This window comes from Emydura macquarii, unplaced genomic scaffold (assembly GCF_026122565.2).
Source record: "Emydura macquarii macquarii isolate MOO-44397 ecotype Brisbane River unplaced genomic scaffold, CSIRO-AGI_Emac_v2 contig_1348, whole genome shotgun sequence".
Classification (NCBI taxonomy): Eukaryota; Metazoa; Chordata; order Testudines; family Chelidae; genus Emydura; species Emydura macquarii.
Window position 1 is genome coordinate 7677457 of NW_027131485.1, and position 16017 is coordinate 7693473.

Below are 16017 nucleotides of genomic sequence, written 5' to 3' on the forward strand. Positions count from 1 at the left end.
GGCCTTCCTAGAATGGACTGTCGCAAAGTCTCTTAAAAGACAGCCACTCCCTACAGACTGAGAGAACTCTTCTCTAACTCTCCTCTCCCCCGTCAGAAAACTCTACTGTCTGACTCCAGTGGTGAGGGAATGAGAAGGCTTAGATGCAGAGAACACCAAGTTCTTGTTATCCACACATGTCCAATTGGCAGAAAACAAGGAAAATATCAGAAAAATGAATCCTATCCTTCAGAAAGTGCTCTAAAATTGCCTGACCCAGCCATAGAGGGCGTAAAGGGAACCTCAGTGGGAGAACATAAGACAATGAGATATCAGGAATATCTGTTTCCCTTTTTTGCATTTCTTTCTTTAAACATGTGCCTTTAATTTTTTTCTTCAGTGAATCAATCCAGAAAATGAACTGTTCAAGGAGCTTTACAAACACATTTCTTATGTGGCAAATCAAACTAGTTTATGTATATATGATTGTATAAATGAATGCACACACACACACACAACCTGTATATAGAGAGTCTGATCACACACACACAGTCTGACTATCCACTTCACTAATGTTTGTGTAAATCAGGATTAATTCCATCCAAACCAGTAGAGCTCCCCAGGTATAAAACCGCTGTGAGTGAACACAGAACATGGCCCATTATATCTAATTAGGCCACTAGATACAGATAAAAGGTAGAAAAGGATGGGTGAGGAGTGATTTTGCCATGTTAATTTACATGGAGACCTAGTAAGCACAATGCAGCACAGTCAATCCGTACAAAGCAGTTTGAAAAGAGCATTAGGGACAGAAGCTGAAACTTCCTTTCTCTTGCACCAGTTCCCATATGGAGAGCCAGCTCCATCTTTCCTGCATGTGATGACTCACTGTGTGCAGGGGAGATGGAGCAAACTTTCATGATGAGCAGTCAGCATGAGACGGAGTCCCTGCAGCACTAGAACAATTTATAAGAGGTCAAGCAGCGAGCAAAGAATATGCAGATGCAGGAGTATAGAAGCCCAGAAGAGGAGCCCAGAACAGAATTTTAAACAGTGTCATCTGAACATAGCTTCTGTTAGGTTATATATTTCAGAATTCCTGATAGGACTTTGAGAAGGACGGGGAGATTGGATACCAAAGGGCTGAAAAACAATCATTTAGCTGTGTAGTTTATATGTATAGATTTGCTATTACAAAGTGTTAATAGGATTCTTGGAGAGGTGCCATCTGTGGCAGAGGCTCTTAGATTTTGATCAGTCCCTTTTAAATGTCCTGCTTTGCACTATGCAGAATCTTGGATGTATTAGTAGTTATACACTTCTTAATTCTACTTTATTAGCTTGTAAACTGGCTTTATTTTATCTTGCTCAGGTTTTGTGTGCCAAGTGTGGTGAGTGATAGAGTTCAAAGATGCTACAGATCTTACTAAAATAAATTAATTTGGGGGTGTTCATTTTCACCTCTACGACTGGTCAGATCACGCACTCTCTGGTATTCTCTCCCTCTGCAGCACCCACTGTATTTCTTTGGGAATTGTGAGCCATGTTTGTGGTGAAATGTGATACTTCAGGGGCTCTCTTATCAGTGTCAGAAGTTGCCTTTACCACTTATTCCAGCTTGTGATGTCTTTTACTGCTCAGTTTGCCTGATTATTCTCTGAAATGTGGCTAAAGCATGTTTTCATAGCTTGGAGCTGGATTGGCCTCTGCTGATTCTCTCTAGTTTATCAAAGCTTTTTTACTTGTTTCTCGCAGAACTCTTTACTGGGTCAGAGTTTGGGATGTCTGAATGTGTCAGAGAAGCTCTCTTTGGGTAAATGTCTTGTTTAACATTTTTGTAAGTGCCTCTGTCACTGACTTTAGCCATGCTTGCTATATAGTATATTACAACAGAAATAAGGTCTCTGTTTTGGAGAGGTTGTCATATATGCCTCATGAGGTATTGCTCCTCACCCCACACAAACCCTGGATAAACAGGCTTTGTGCAGGGAAACTCGTGATGGAACTGCAGATCTGGTGACCTGGTCCCTACCCCAACAGCAGCCCCTCTCACGTGTAAATCTCTGCCCCCTTGCATTGAGAAATGTTTGAAATGATAGAAACTAACAACGGGCTTTAAGCTGTAATTTACTGTTTGTACAAAGCCCTCAGGCCAATCACAGCCCAGAGCCCAATCACACCCAGTGCCCGTCCAGCGGTGCTCTCTTACGGATAGCATAGCATAAGGGGGACAATCCAAATCTCTTACGGATCCCTATACTGCAGTTTTGCCTACTCCAATGGTCCAAAAACTGTAAGTCAGGCCCAAAAAATCATAAGATTGACTTACAAATCATGGCTTTAAAAATTATAATTATGAATGTTGGAGTCTTTTATTTGCCTTTTGGTTTTTGAGTCTTCCGGGACCACTTGGGGAGAGAGAGGGGGAAGTGAAAAACCAGCCCCTCTGACACATGGCGAGCAGCAAGATGACTTACCTGAAATCTGTGGAAGTCTGATGGTTTGAAGTCATTAGGAGAGCAGCCACACCAATCAACAATGTGCTTGTACTGACATTTGCACCCCAGTTTACGGTTCCAGTTAGTGATGCGCAAATTGTTGTCCACCACTGAGTCACAGTGCGGGCTATTTTCCAGGACAGTATGAAAGAAGGACTGCAAGAAAAGAATAGTTCAGTATAATCAGCGCCTCAGACTTTTGCTTTAATCTTCTCTTTCAGCTCAGAAAACCAGCCTACAAGCCTGAACCTTGACCCACCTGGATTATCCTCTTTAGAAGTAAGAGACTAAACTTCCCTTATAGCTTTGGCTTGGTCCCTTCTATGCAGGATAAAGGGTATAGTACACTGTGGCTACAGCCAAGCAATAATAAAGTCTGGGGTGAAGCCATGCTATAAAAGGCTGATTGGCAGCAAGAGTTATAGCACTTTAGACCACTGAAATGACTAGCTTTGTGATTCTGAGACTGAAAGGTACCAATCTTATTACTGTTTATTTTAGTTTTGAGCTCCAAGGGAGCCCCAAAATTGTGTGTTCTGAAGTTACTCTGTGTATTGCTACACTCAGGACTGTTTTCCTGAGACATGTTGATGATAAATTTCAAGGTGTTTTCTAGGATGACTCTCAGCCTGTATTTTCCACCATGGTTATCGATGGAAAAGCAAACAGCCTCCGAGTCAATTCTTTTGTTAGTCTGTCTACTTCAAATACCAAGGATTACTTGTAATGTACTGCTAGCTGAGTGACCTCATACTGAAAAATAACACTCACTCCAGCCACCAGAAGGACATTCTGGTCTCCTGCAATTACTTCTGAAATCATAAGTCTTTATTTGCTGACTCAAGGTGGCAAGGAATTCCTATTGGGTTCTCCTAATTATATCATCATAATTTCAGCTATTACATAAATCATGTGTAATGGGGACTGATGTAGTACGTTAACAGGTCAGTGAAGGCAGAATGATTTTTAGAAGTTACATATGGACCTAGCAAAAGAAAACCTTGTGGAGGGAAGCAGTGCAACATGATCAAACTTAGCTCTGCAAAAAGATGATTTTTAGGAGCAGTGACTTTCTTTAAAAACTATTATAGTATGATCTATAAATAAATGGCATAGCATTAGTATGGCTGACCCCCAAATAATTCCCCTACCCTTTTTTAATGTTAAATGACAGACCAGTGAATATGGATTTTATGCTTGAATTGTCTGGTTAAACCCATAAAGGCATACATTCCCAGTCAAGCGAGGAAAAAAAACCTACTACCCAATTACTCATTGCCCTGTGTCCTTTCATAATGATACAGAAATTCTCTGCAAGATAATGGATGAAAAGGTTATCAGAGTTGAGAGAAGTGAGTTTTAGCTGAAATAGGATTAAAGGGAGATTATTTAACATGTGTGTGGAATAATAAACCCCATCAAATTACGAGAACCACTGTGCTCTACTAAATGATAAAAGGTCTGTATTTGCAAGATTGGTCTCATCAATCCACCAAAGACTCACATGCCACGACCAAGGCAGGCTGATATTATTAAAAGATTGCCCTTCCTGACAGATAAGCAAGTATATATACAGCATGTTAGTACCTTGAAGAAAGAGCCTGACAACCCATGGGAGCACTGTACCTGCCTGGGCAGGTGTAGAACAGCCTGTGAAAATGTCAGACTCTGTGCTCTATTTGAAGATAATGCATGCCCTCCTGACAAACTGCTATACGTTAGACTGAAACAAATTCTAGTCTGCACTCCCTTCTGCATCACTTACAGCTGGAGTGACTTCTGAGTGATCTAGATTATTTGTGACTGTGCCTTCCAGATGAATTTTGAATTGAACGATAACCTTTGTTTGCAGACTCTTTTTTTTTTTAAACTTACTTATTTAAAAAAAAAAAAATTAAAGTGAAAAGGCTAGATGCTATGAGAAAAGCCACTTACAGACATCGGTCTCCATCCCTATTTGCTTTTAGATGGACATTTGTACGCAAAATAAACTTTTGAAGTTTTGATTAATCTGTCTCAGTTCAAAATGTAAAAAACCAAACAAAGGGAAAAAAGTAGATGAAACATTTAAAGGCTTAATTAGAATCATTACTAAATTACATTCTGTTAATCATATAGGGCCCAACCCAAAGCCTACTGAAGTCAACACAGTCCTAATGACTTCAGTGATCCTTAGGTCTGGCCAGCAACAGCTTTGAAGAGTGAGGCTTCTGTAAATCCACACACCTCAGCGGGAAGCAAAGTATACGAATAGAACCTCTTCATCTTTGTCACCAGATCATCACTGGAAAAGGTGACATACTCCACAAACTTCCTGTTCAATAGGAACCAGTCTGAGCCCCCATCCAGAGTGATTCCTTCAGGGATTTTCCGGTCTCCAAGGCGCCACATGTGTGTATCACATTCTAGGAAAAGCCTGTCCAGACCTTGTTTTCTGATAAACCTAGGAAAAAGAAAAGGGAGCCATGAAAAGTTAATTGGTATTTTCTCATCAATATTAGCATTCAAAACAAAGAAACTATTACAGACAAATGAAAAAAATGGTTATGGTTTATATGAATGTTCCATTTATAAACAGTTTATAAAAGGTTAATAAATATTTTAATAAATAATGAATCATTTGTTATACATTGTTATAGAGTCCAGAGGTCAATCGATTGCTTATAAACACCTATACACTTTTTGTTGATGTCCTTATAAATATCCACTATGCATGCATGTCTGCAACATGTTTATAACATTTATTAACCCTTTTAAAAAGAATTGCAATATAAAGCATCACTAAGAAAACCTAGGTATTAAAGATTTAATTGATTTCTGCTTTTAAAGAAGTCAAAAAATTGCTTTTGAAAGATAACCAATAACTTTTCAGAAAATGAAAATAATTATTTTCTTGCTGAATTATTTTTCCACGTATGTTTCTATCAAATAATCAGAAGTAAAATTCTGTTGCTTTTTGTTATATAATAAATATGTTTTCTTGCCCCCCCGCAACTTTCAAGGTCTAGAGTAAACAACACTGGGCATATTTTTTGTTTGTTGCTTATTCGCAGACAAAAGAAGCAATGCTAGTAGTGAAATGTTAAGGACACTGATTATTTGAGACCAATAAAGCAAGAGAAAAAAAATCAAGCAACATTTGAAAGCAGGATGTGTTGCATTCTCACAGGTGGCTTTGGGATTGTCTGATGCAGGTTTCTATCTGTGTTACCATTTTCAAAATTAGTTCTCAGAAAGCAGAGCATGAGAAACATAAATTAGTTGATCCAGTAATATAATGTCAGGAAGGGTACTGCCTTCTAGTGATGATGCAGATCTCTACTTTCAGTACTAAAGACTTCCTGTATAGTTTGAGAAGTAACAAATGTTGGCCATCTGGATCATCTATACTAACAAATGTCCACCAGGTAGTAGACAGTGACCATAAAACTCATTGGATTAGGAGCTGCAGGCTGACTTGAGTTGTGTTGCCACTAGCAAAAGACCAGTGTTTTATTTGTAAAAAAAAACCCCAACAACAACAAACTACCACAATTGGTTTTTTTAGAACCCTGTAATTATCTGTTACTTTTTACAAAGAAACATTTAAAATATGGAACATTCGCAACAGCAGTGGGGGGGGGGGGGGAAGGAAACTAGCACTGACATTTGTGTGGTGCTTTCTGATGCCAGACTTCATTTGTTTATACTGGAAAGCCAGTTCACTACATTTTGGAAACCTCTGCTCAAGATGTGGAACAAAACGGTATTTCAGGTCAGTAGTGAGGTACGTTGATAGAGGTAAGTGTTGTGAAGCTTCACAGATGCTACTCTACTAGGATTTTTTTTTTATGAGTAATATTTTTTTCTCAGTTTTTTTCATTAAGAAATCAAGAAAACATTTCTGCACCTCCATTCCCCTAACAAATACACAAAAAAGAATCAACAGTCAAAAGAAAACAAAAACCTTTATGAACACCAGATCTCCTAGAACCTTGATATTTTGCCCACTAGCAAGCTAACCCCTTGATTAGGGTTCCTTCTAGAATTAATGAAAAAACCAAGACAGAATTATAACTTGATTGTTACTTGGATCTAATTACAAAATGCAGGACAAAAGGAGTCTAAACCCCATGGATTTTGGCATCTAATATCTATCTTTCCAGTCCTGAAACTTAGAAAAGAAAAGCTACACTGTTAACTTAATTTTATGTGAAGTTTCAGACAATAGTTGAGAATTTTTTCTTTCCATTCACAAGGTTCTAATTTCATGTTCCATTATGACGGATAATGGAAACGTCTTGCAATTTTAATGCAGTCCTCTGGAAAGTAATCGTCAAATCCAATATTTATGCAGTTATCTGCAAATCAAATATTTATGTGCCTGGAAGTTTGGTCATTTATTTACTTTTGTCAAAAAATAAGCAGCTGGAAATGACCATTTAGATTAATTATTTTAAGCAAATAGTGGGATGTTATTGACCATATTTAAGAAGAATGTAGAGTCCTTTCCCATGAAACGGTTTCTCTCAATTGCTGTCTGCATTAACTTACTGACTTTTGTCTACTTATTATTAAAAAAAGAAGCTTCCTTAGTTGAGAACCCCCCACCACCATCCCCAAAATAAATAAATAAAATGGCAAGCACTAAAGTTATAAGAATATTAGATGGGTTTGCCCACTTAGAAGCAAAACCCAGACTAAAACTGGTTCTGAAAGAATATGGCCAGTTTCACTGATGGTATGTGTCAGTGAATCTGGCCTTACAGTTTTATTTATAACACAGTGTTTTCCCAATTAATCAACAGACTGCTTGTGTGCATGCTCACGCACGTGTGTAATTTTGTGATAATTTGACTTAATGGCTAGAACAGAAAAATACTCTGCATATACAGAGAATTATAAAGTTGTTGGGAGCATGCAATATTTTCATGGTAAATGCCAATCCTAAAATCATACAGAACAAGACTATCAGAAGCCAACTGATTGTAATATTTGATTGATACAACTCTATCAGGGGAACATATCCTACTCTGGCAGGGGGGATGGTCTGGATTACCTAATAGGACAATTCCTTTGCTAACTGCCATGTGTGTAAACTTTACCTAAAATAATGTAAAACTTTCAAAACAGCATCTTATACAATCTTAAGACAAAAAGGAAGAAAATAGTTTTCAGCGGGATTGTTGCCTGTTTGGTGTATATAAATTCATACTCCTTTTCTTTTGACTTGACATACTTTACATTGTTGTTGCACTCATATGGTACATTATCTATTACCGAGCTTCAATGGCAAATCCTCTCAGTTGACCTGTGCTGCAATAATTGACAGACTGGACAAGAGCTATAGCAGACTAAAACTTTCCCACAAGGAGATCTGGTCAGGTTTAAAAAAAAAAAGATGAAATCCTGGCCCCATTGAGTTCCATGGGAGCTTTCTCACTTATTTCAATGAGACCAAGATTTCACTCTTAGTCTTTACATTTAAGCCTTATTGTACAAGTTTCTGTACGATAAGCAAATTCATAAATATCTAAATTATGTACAGAAGAAGAGGCTATGCTCACTGAATACAGAGTGAAATGCTGTCTGTCTTGAAGTCAATGGCAAAATTCCCATTGTCTTCAATGGGGCCATGATTTCATCCATTGTTTCCTACAAATAGTCCAGCTCTAACAAGGGTTACATGTGTTTTGAGAATCTGAAATTGCCAATAATTAAATTTAATTTTAGTTTCCTCTTTGTGTTAAATGATGTCCAATAAAAGGAGAGGTTACTCTCCTGTACAGTAACTTGAGTTCTTTGAGATGTTTAGTCCCTATAGGTACTCCACACAGGCTGTGTGCATGCCTGTGCACTCTCAAACGGAGACTGTCAAGCAGTGTCTGTGGGCCCATGCCTGTGCAGAGCCATCCCATACGAGGGCACACAGGGAGGCATGGACCTGCTGCCACTCTATTCCTTCTAAATTGAGAAGCCAGAGACTTTGCAGCAGAGGGTACGGAGGGTGGGAGGTAGAGCACCCATAGGGACAAAACTGGAAGAACTCAAGTTACTGTACAGATAAGTAATCTCTACTTCTTCTTCAATTATATATCCTTATGGGTGTCCCAGTGTAGGAGACTTCCAAGCAGTAACTCAGTGTGGAGGTAGGTGCTGAGAAGGAAAATCCAAGGCAGATTGGAGGACCAAGTCACCAAATGTCGTGTCAGCTCTGAAAGCAGGTAAGATAATGTAATGCTTGGCAAATGTATGGATGGAGGACCACGTTGCAGTCCTGCAGATTTCTGCTATAGCAACATCTTTCAGAAAGGCTACAAATGTGGACTAAGCCCTAGTGGAGTACGCTGTCACTCTGTGAAGAAGCTGCATTCTGGCAGTCTCATAGCATTTTAAGATGCAACCCAAGACCCAATTTAACAGTCTTTGCATAGACATGAGCTGCACTTTCTTCCTTTCAGCAAAGGATACAAAGAGTCTGGGAGAGATACTGAAGGCCTTGGCTCTGTTTAAGTAGAAGACAAGAGTCCTTCTGACACGTAGGTGTGTGTAGGCTAGATTCCTCTCTGGAGGCATGATGCTTTGGATAGAATATTAATGGATGGGTTTCCTGATTAATATGGTATTCAGAAGAAACTTTAGGGAAGAAATGAGGATGGGGACATAATATGACCTCATCCGTTTAGAAGGTAATGAACAGTGGGTCCTGCCATGAGCGCACCAAGTTCTCCCATTCATCTAGCTCAAGTGATAGCTATAAGGAATGAGGTCTTGGGGGAGAGAACAGGTAAGCCACTGGGTCAAAGGGAGGTTTCTTTAAGGCACTGAGAATGAAATTAAGATCCTATGCAGGAGCAGGGTTCTGCACAGAGGGAAAGATGTTGTATAAACCCTTAATGAATCTGATCATGGTAGGATGGACAAAAACTGCAAAGCCCTCGATGCGAGAGTGGTAGGTCATGATAGCTGCCAGGTGTAATCTGACTGAGCTCATTGACACACCCTGATAAAGAAAAATTCACAGTAGGAGAACAGGAGGTAAGCTGTAGAACGGTGTAGAAGTGTTCCATCTCAAGCAGCTGGCAACTGAGAAGGCATTGAGTGGCAGTAGGTCCGTGCCTCCCCATATGTCCTTGTATAGGAGCATGAAGAGCTGCTCTTCACAGGTCTGGGCCTGCGGACACTGTTTTATAATCTCCAGTCAAGTGTGCACAGCAAGTGTGTGCTCATCCTGTGGTGGAGCACCCATAGGGACATACACTCGAAGAAGAACCACATTTCCTTTCATACATACAATCTTGCAATACACTCCCCAAGACCTTTTTTGTAGTACTGAAAGCCTTTAGACTTATCCTTTTCCCCCATATTTTTTTTCCAAGATAAATGGAGTACAAGGTAGAGAGGGGAACAGTGTCAAAAAGAAATAGCACCTACTTAGTCTGTCAAGATTAGGAAGAGTTCCTCTTGATATAATAGGCAATTGGGTGTGAAAAAAGTACAGAATTCAGAATTTCCTGCTGTTTCAAAAGAACATGAAAAAACTCTCAGTACAGATTTAAAAAAAAAAAAAAAAAGACAGAGGAAAACAAATCAAAAGGTAGACCCATTTTACATTGTGTTAAAACTGCAGCAATCCTTACAAGGGCAAAATGGAATTATTTCTTATCATGCTTTAATTCCTACACTCTGAAGAAGATATTACAAATATTACAAACACAATACTATCCTAGCCATCACAGTCCCTTAAGCTTTAATGACAGTAGCACAAACATCAATAAAATTATATAGTTGGCATAGTATTTATTTCGCCCATGGATTTTCTATAGTGAGATTGGGGATATTTCACATGCAAAGTCAAAACTACAAATAAGCGAACAAACAAACTATTTCTGGTAGAATTGTGATAATGTTTAGAAGTCAAATACGAATATAGGAAAAATCTCTTTTTAAATTACTACTATTTATTATTTGTTTTCCAGTAGCTTCCTTCCTCAGTGTGCTAGACACCATCCACACAGTCTATGCCGTAAATAAATTTTAGGATGAAATCCTGGCTCCCAAAGTTAAAACAAGCTTTGATATTGATTTCAGTGGGGCCAGGATTTCACCCTTAGATTTTAAAAATACAGATCATGCATACACAACAGGAGCCTGATAATTAGGGATGTAGTAATAAATCCCTGTTTCTGCAATTCCTGTTGATTTTTCATGGGCTGGGAATTTTTTTCCCAGAAGAACATTTCCTGTAGGAGGGCAATCAGTGTTTTATGCATGAGAACCATGTTGAAAATACTCTCGGAGATCCAATTCTTGGGACATTCTATGAGAGTGAAAAAAGCAACAACGTACTTTAAAATCTGCATGTTGATTATACAGGGGCCAAAACCGACAATGAGTCTGCCCAGGGCCCAAGCATAATTTTTTCAGGCCCAGTACAAACTTATAACACGGGCTCTCTCCCACACACATAACATAATCTATCATCCCATACATACAATCTCATGACAAATTTTTTCCTCCTGGTAATGGGGGTTGCAGCTTGGGCCAGGCCCTTCAGGGCCTCCAGGCCCCGGTAAAGTATACCCTTTTCCCCCTTCATGTGGGGGCCCTGAGTCTGCCAAATGGGCACTGTAAACCCTATGCAACATGGAGATTATTCGGAGGGTCACCCCAGTTTACTGCAAAGGGGCGTGGAATGTGGGTGTGCTCTGCTGACCAAAGTTGTCTATTATTTCCCTTGTTCCTACTACTGGACAACTGGGACGGAGTGCTGTATCCTTCAGCCTTGCAATGGTTTCACCTGGACCAGCTCCCCTTTACTCTGCCTTTGTTCATTTGCCATATATTTCACCCTTGAAGAATAAAAACATTCTAGAGAAAACTGGGAAATAAAGACCCAAATCCAGCCCTGATTCATACACCCTGCAATCTCACTGAAGTCAACTGCATTTACATGGGTCTGCATCTGGGCAAGATTTGGCCCAATTGAGCCAAAAATAAAAAACAATTTACCTGGCCAATCATTTTCAGTCTCCCATTTGCTGTGTTTGAAAGATTAATGTACAGCGATGTGCTTATTCAACAGCCTCATTTTTCTGTGTGTGACTCATCAACAATTATAAATAGAGATGGACTTGAATCAAAGCCCCAGACACAAACATGAGGAAGTTCAGATCTGAGCAGGATGGCTTGGCCTCATCTCTGGTTATAAAGACGTAAGTTATGTCCACACTGTGAACTAGGAGTGTGATTCCTCTGCTCAGTAGTATGGGTAGCAGTAGCGAAGGCACGTTTGGGACAGGCAGAGTACAAGCTCACCAATTTCAGGTGGGTTCATACTCAGCATGGCTAAGCCATGCCTCCACTGCTGCTTCCAGTGATACCGTGGCTACACTACTATTTGTATTCATGAGAGCTTGATAAGAAGTACATCTGAGTAGATGTACACAAGCAGTGGAATCACATCCCTAGGTGATAGTGTAGATGTAGCCTTAGACATCACAGCATACACTGCCAAAAGTTTGTGATACCACAAATCCAGTACTTAAGACTTCATGGTAGAGTAAAAGAGGAAGAGAAAATGACATGGGAAGAGACACATATTTGGTTAAAAAGAAATACTACCACCAGTATTCTAGCACTCAATGTTTGAAAGTTATTGATCAGGCTGCAAGAAATCATGAGATTTTTTAGCCAATTACAAGATTTTAAAAATTAATAAACGTTGGGTTGTTTTATTTGACTTCTGGTTTCTGAGGCTTCCGGTGAAGTTGAGTCACACTTCAAGCTTTTCTCAGCAACCACAAGGGCTAGAAACTTACTTCTATTAAATGAAAACTGAGATTTTCACATGACTGCTTGAGTCCAAGAGCTGTGCTAACACCAAATATCGTGAGAGATACGTAACTGGGTAGTGCATAATCTTATTACCCTTCCTTCCTGCCACATACACACCACCCAATGTTATTAAACTACAGCTCTGATCTCTCAAAGCTAGAAATTAGAATTGGGGATTTGTAGAAGAAAAGACAAAAACGACAAGGTGACAGTTCAGAAAAATAGAATCTTAGCTAAGTAAGGGAACAATACATAGTGCTTGATGCTGTCAGGACAGAGTTAGGGATTAAGAAACATATAAATATTTATGAAATATAAGTGAAAGGTTCATGTATGTATGTTTTAAATTAGATACAGTTGAAAGTTTCTCCAGTGAGAAAGTTTTTTCAGAATGTCAATATGTCTCATTGACACTTCTTTTGGGTGGGGTGCACTGACAGGAAATGAATTATTTCTGCAATTAACATACATTTGGAAAAACCTAATGCTGTTTTGCCCACTAGTTTTGATGAGACTTTAAATATAAGTTGGAAGAAAAAATACAAGCAAAAACAAAATTAATAAAACAAAAACAGACTCCTGAAAACATTCTACTCAAACTTGACAGAGGGTAATACCAACTGTGATGTTAATTATCATTTTGACACAGCTGCTATAATTGGATTAAGCAAAGAGAAAAATCAAACACTGATAAATACGCAAATTTAAAATAACACGAGAGAAAATGAAATCTGCTTTAATGATTGGAGATTAAATATTAATTATGTCCTAACATCAATCATAATAATGCATGGCTTCCAAGTACAAAGCACTCCTCACTTTAAACAGTTTGGCACTGATCATTTAAAAAAAGAAAAGAAAAGAAAACCAACAGATTTTTTGGGAGTATTTTCTAACCACCTGTTTGCCATTGTTGCTTCCATCACGTGACTTAAACAGTTGCATGTTTATTGAGCAAACAGGTTTCAGGTAGACATTTGGTCCAATCCCACAAAAGTCAGGACACGTAAGGTTTAGCTCATTAATTAAAGACAAAAACTGCATGGTAATTCACAGGTTTTTATTTGTTTCTTCAAAGTACCAAACATATTCCTTACTTGCGAAAATACTACGATCCACATGAACCATCTTAATTAATGGCATCTTTACTGTAATAAAATATCCACAGAGCTTAAAATATCCTGTGATGAATGGTATCAAGGGTTCATAAAGACACACCTTTACTCCACTCTTCATAAGGGATCTGTGTGGTTACATTTGAATTTGTCCAACTGTATAGTAAAAGTCTTACTTTCTTTTTCCTGCTTCTTTTATACACTTAGAATTTGCCCAATATATTCATCTAATTCTTTTCTCACATTCCATCCCTAAATTTTGGTTAGGAACAAATCTTCTCAAGTCTTCTTCTCCACCTTTTCCTAAGACTTTGCTTGCACTATTTTTGAAAGGTCTTATTTTCCATCTTCTTGCAATTAAACTTTCAAAGGCAAGAAAGTCTTGAAACTTCTCACTGCTCCTCAACATTCTAGTGGTGTAAGTCAGGGAGCAGATTCTTCCCTCATTCAAAGAAAAGAATCCTCAGAGGCATGGAAACTGCCAGAGCTTTTTTAGCACTAAGCCTTCCATCAGAGCTTATATTGATGCAGATGGACTGGTAGTAGCACTGATTCCTAAAATTATCTATAGTATACCTGGCCTTTCTTATTTCATCTAAGTCTTTCTAGTCTTGTGGCCTTTTCTCCACCATTCTTCACTTACGAGATGCTTTCAAAAACACAACAGCAGTGGTTACAAGAACAAAAATGTAAGAACTCACTCTCATTCTTAAAGAGCACACATTGCAAATGTTTAGCATTCTGTCCCCCAAAATAAACACTGCAATGACAAAATGAACTATTAATGAGGCATACATAGCGCAGTGTGACTTTACCTCAGACAGGTCAAATAATATCAAATATGAATGTTTGGTATGTACCTAATCTCCACTACATGGCCTTCTCTATATTAGTGTTCTCTCCCACCCTTTAAAATTTCTCTGCAGTGCAGCTCCACCAGTAGTAGCTATGTCAGGAGTGTTTACATTAGATTACATTAGATTACATACAGGGCAGAGTTTTAAGCACTGTGTCAACTAGATATGCAATATAAATAGCCCATTCTACATTAGCTCCAATCATGGCTGCCACTGGTGGAGCACAACTGGTGGTAGCTCTCATAGAAAATTTTAAGAAAAAAGTGTTGTATAGACAGTATCCATATGTCCCACCCAGTGTCAGACTTTTAATATTTATCTAGTTATTTATACTGTGCTCATCATCTTGGTATCTGCACACCAAATTATTAGAATAGGGGAAAGGGAGTGAGGACATCTGGACTATAATCACAGCTCACCAAATTACTCAGTGTGAGACGCTGGGCAAGTCACTTCTACACTGATTTTCAGAGGTTATGAGCACCCAAAGCTCCCAAATCAGGCCATGAATATTTCTGTGATTTACAGCTCGTCCACACAGTGATTTAGCATGTGGCAAGCGAGGGTCTGAATCTACAGAGCCCCAGCTCACCACGAACTAACTTGCTGTGTGGACCCTGCTGTAGTGTGCTAGAAGTTCCACTAAACCTTTTTCATCTAAATTCACTCACTTCTGCTAACTCACCATGAATCAAGCTCTTGGTTTACCTGTGGTGAAAATGGGAATAGTGCTGTCAGGGTGCTGAGCGAAAAGACACTATGGAAACACAACATATTATTTAGACAATTAAAAATGAAATCAGCAGCTAGTTGTTAAGTACTGGGCTCAAAAGATCTTATGTAATCTTTTTGCTGTCTTTCTGCCAGTAAATCATTTTTCCCCTTCTTTTCTGTCCATGACAAAATATTTTCTAGGAGGACTTCTTCGAATCATGTCACTGACCTGAGCTGGTGACTGATATTGAGGGCCCTACCAAACTCACAGTCCATTTTGGTCAATTTCACGGCCGTAGGATTTTTTTAAAAAAGTCAATTTCATGGTTTCAGATGTTTACATCTGAACTTTTATGGTGTTCTAACACAAAAGGGAGTCATGGGGGGTTGTGGGATTGTCACCCTTACTTCTTGCACTGCTGCTGGCAGGGGCACTGGGCTCCCAGCCAGCAGCAGTAGAGCTTCCTGCAGCCAAGGGAGGTTCCCGGAGGTGGGTCTGACCCAGCCTGGGAGTAGTCCCTGTAGGGGAAGAGGAAGTCCCATCCCTCCCCAGCCCAGCCGGGGCTAGAGCTGGAGCCCAGCACATGGTAGGAGTCTCTCACCCCTACAATAGCCAGATTTCACAGGGGAGATCAGATTTCACAGTCTGTGATGCATTTTTTCATGGCCGTGAATATGGTGGGGCCCTACTGATATTGTTTCTGCACTCTAGCAAGCCAAATTCATTCAGCACTTTGCTAAAAATATTCCCAGGCTATTTTCCTATGGGGACATCAGAGCTCGTCTTACTTTATTTTTTGCACACTTTCAGCCTATTTTGTTTTCCTTTGTACTGGGCTCTTCTGATCACCATCTTCTAAGCAGAATAAAATGAAAACGCTCTGAGAAGGCAAATTGCCAAATACAAGCAGTTTTTATGTCACCACTAGCACTGATTATGAAGCAATAGGGAGTATCTGAAAGTTAGCTGTAAGATATAAAATTTTAAATACACTTGCTTTGCATAATAAGAAGTGTGTTACTATTTCAGTTGATATA

The 16017-nt window shown here is 39.1% G+C and overlaps 1 protein-coding gene across 1 annotated transcript in view; it reads right to left on the bottom strand.

The window, feature by feature from the left end:
• XYLT1 (xylosyltransferase 1) overlaps positions 1-16017 on the bottom strand; it is a 289074-nt gene that overhangs the window by 34038 nt on the left and 239019 nt on the right. The window contains exons 7-8 of the mRNA XM_067551051.1: positions 4704-4920; positions 2457-2633 (exon numbers count right to left, since the gene is read on the bottom strand). Coding sequence (XP_067407152.1) covers positions 2457-2633; positions 4704-4920 — 394 coding nt within the window. The remainder of the gene's footprint in view (positions 1-2456; positions 2634-4703; positions 4921-16017) is intronic.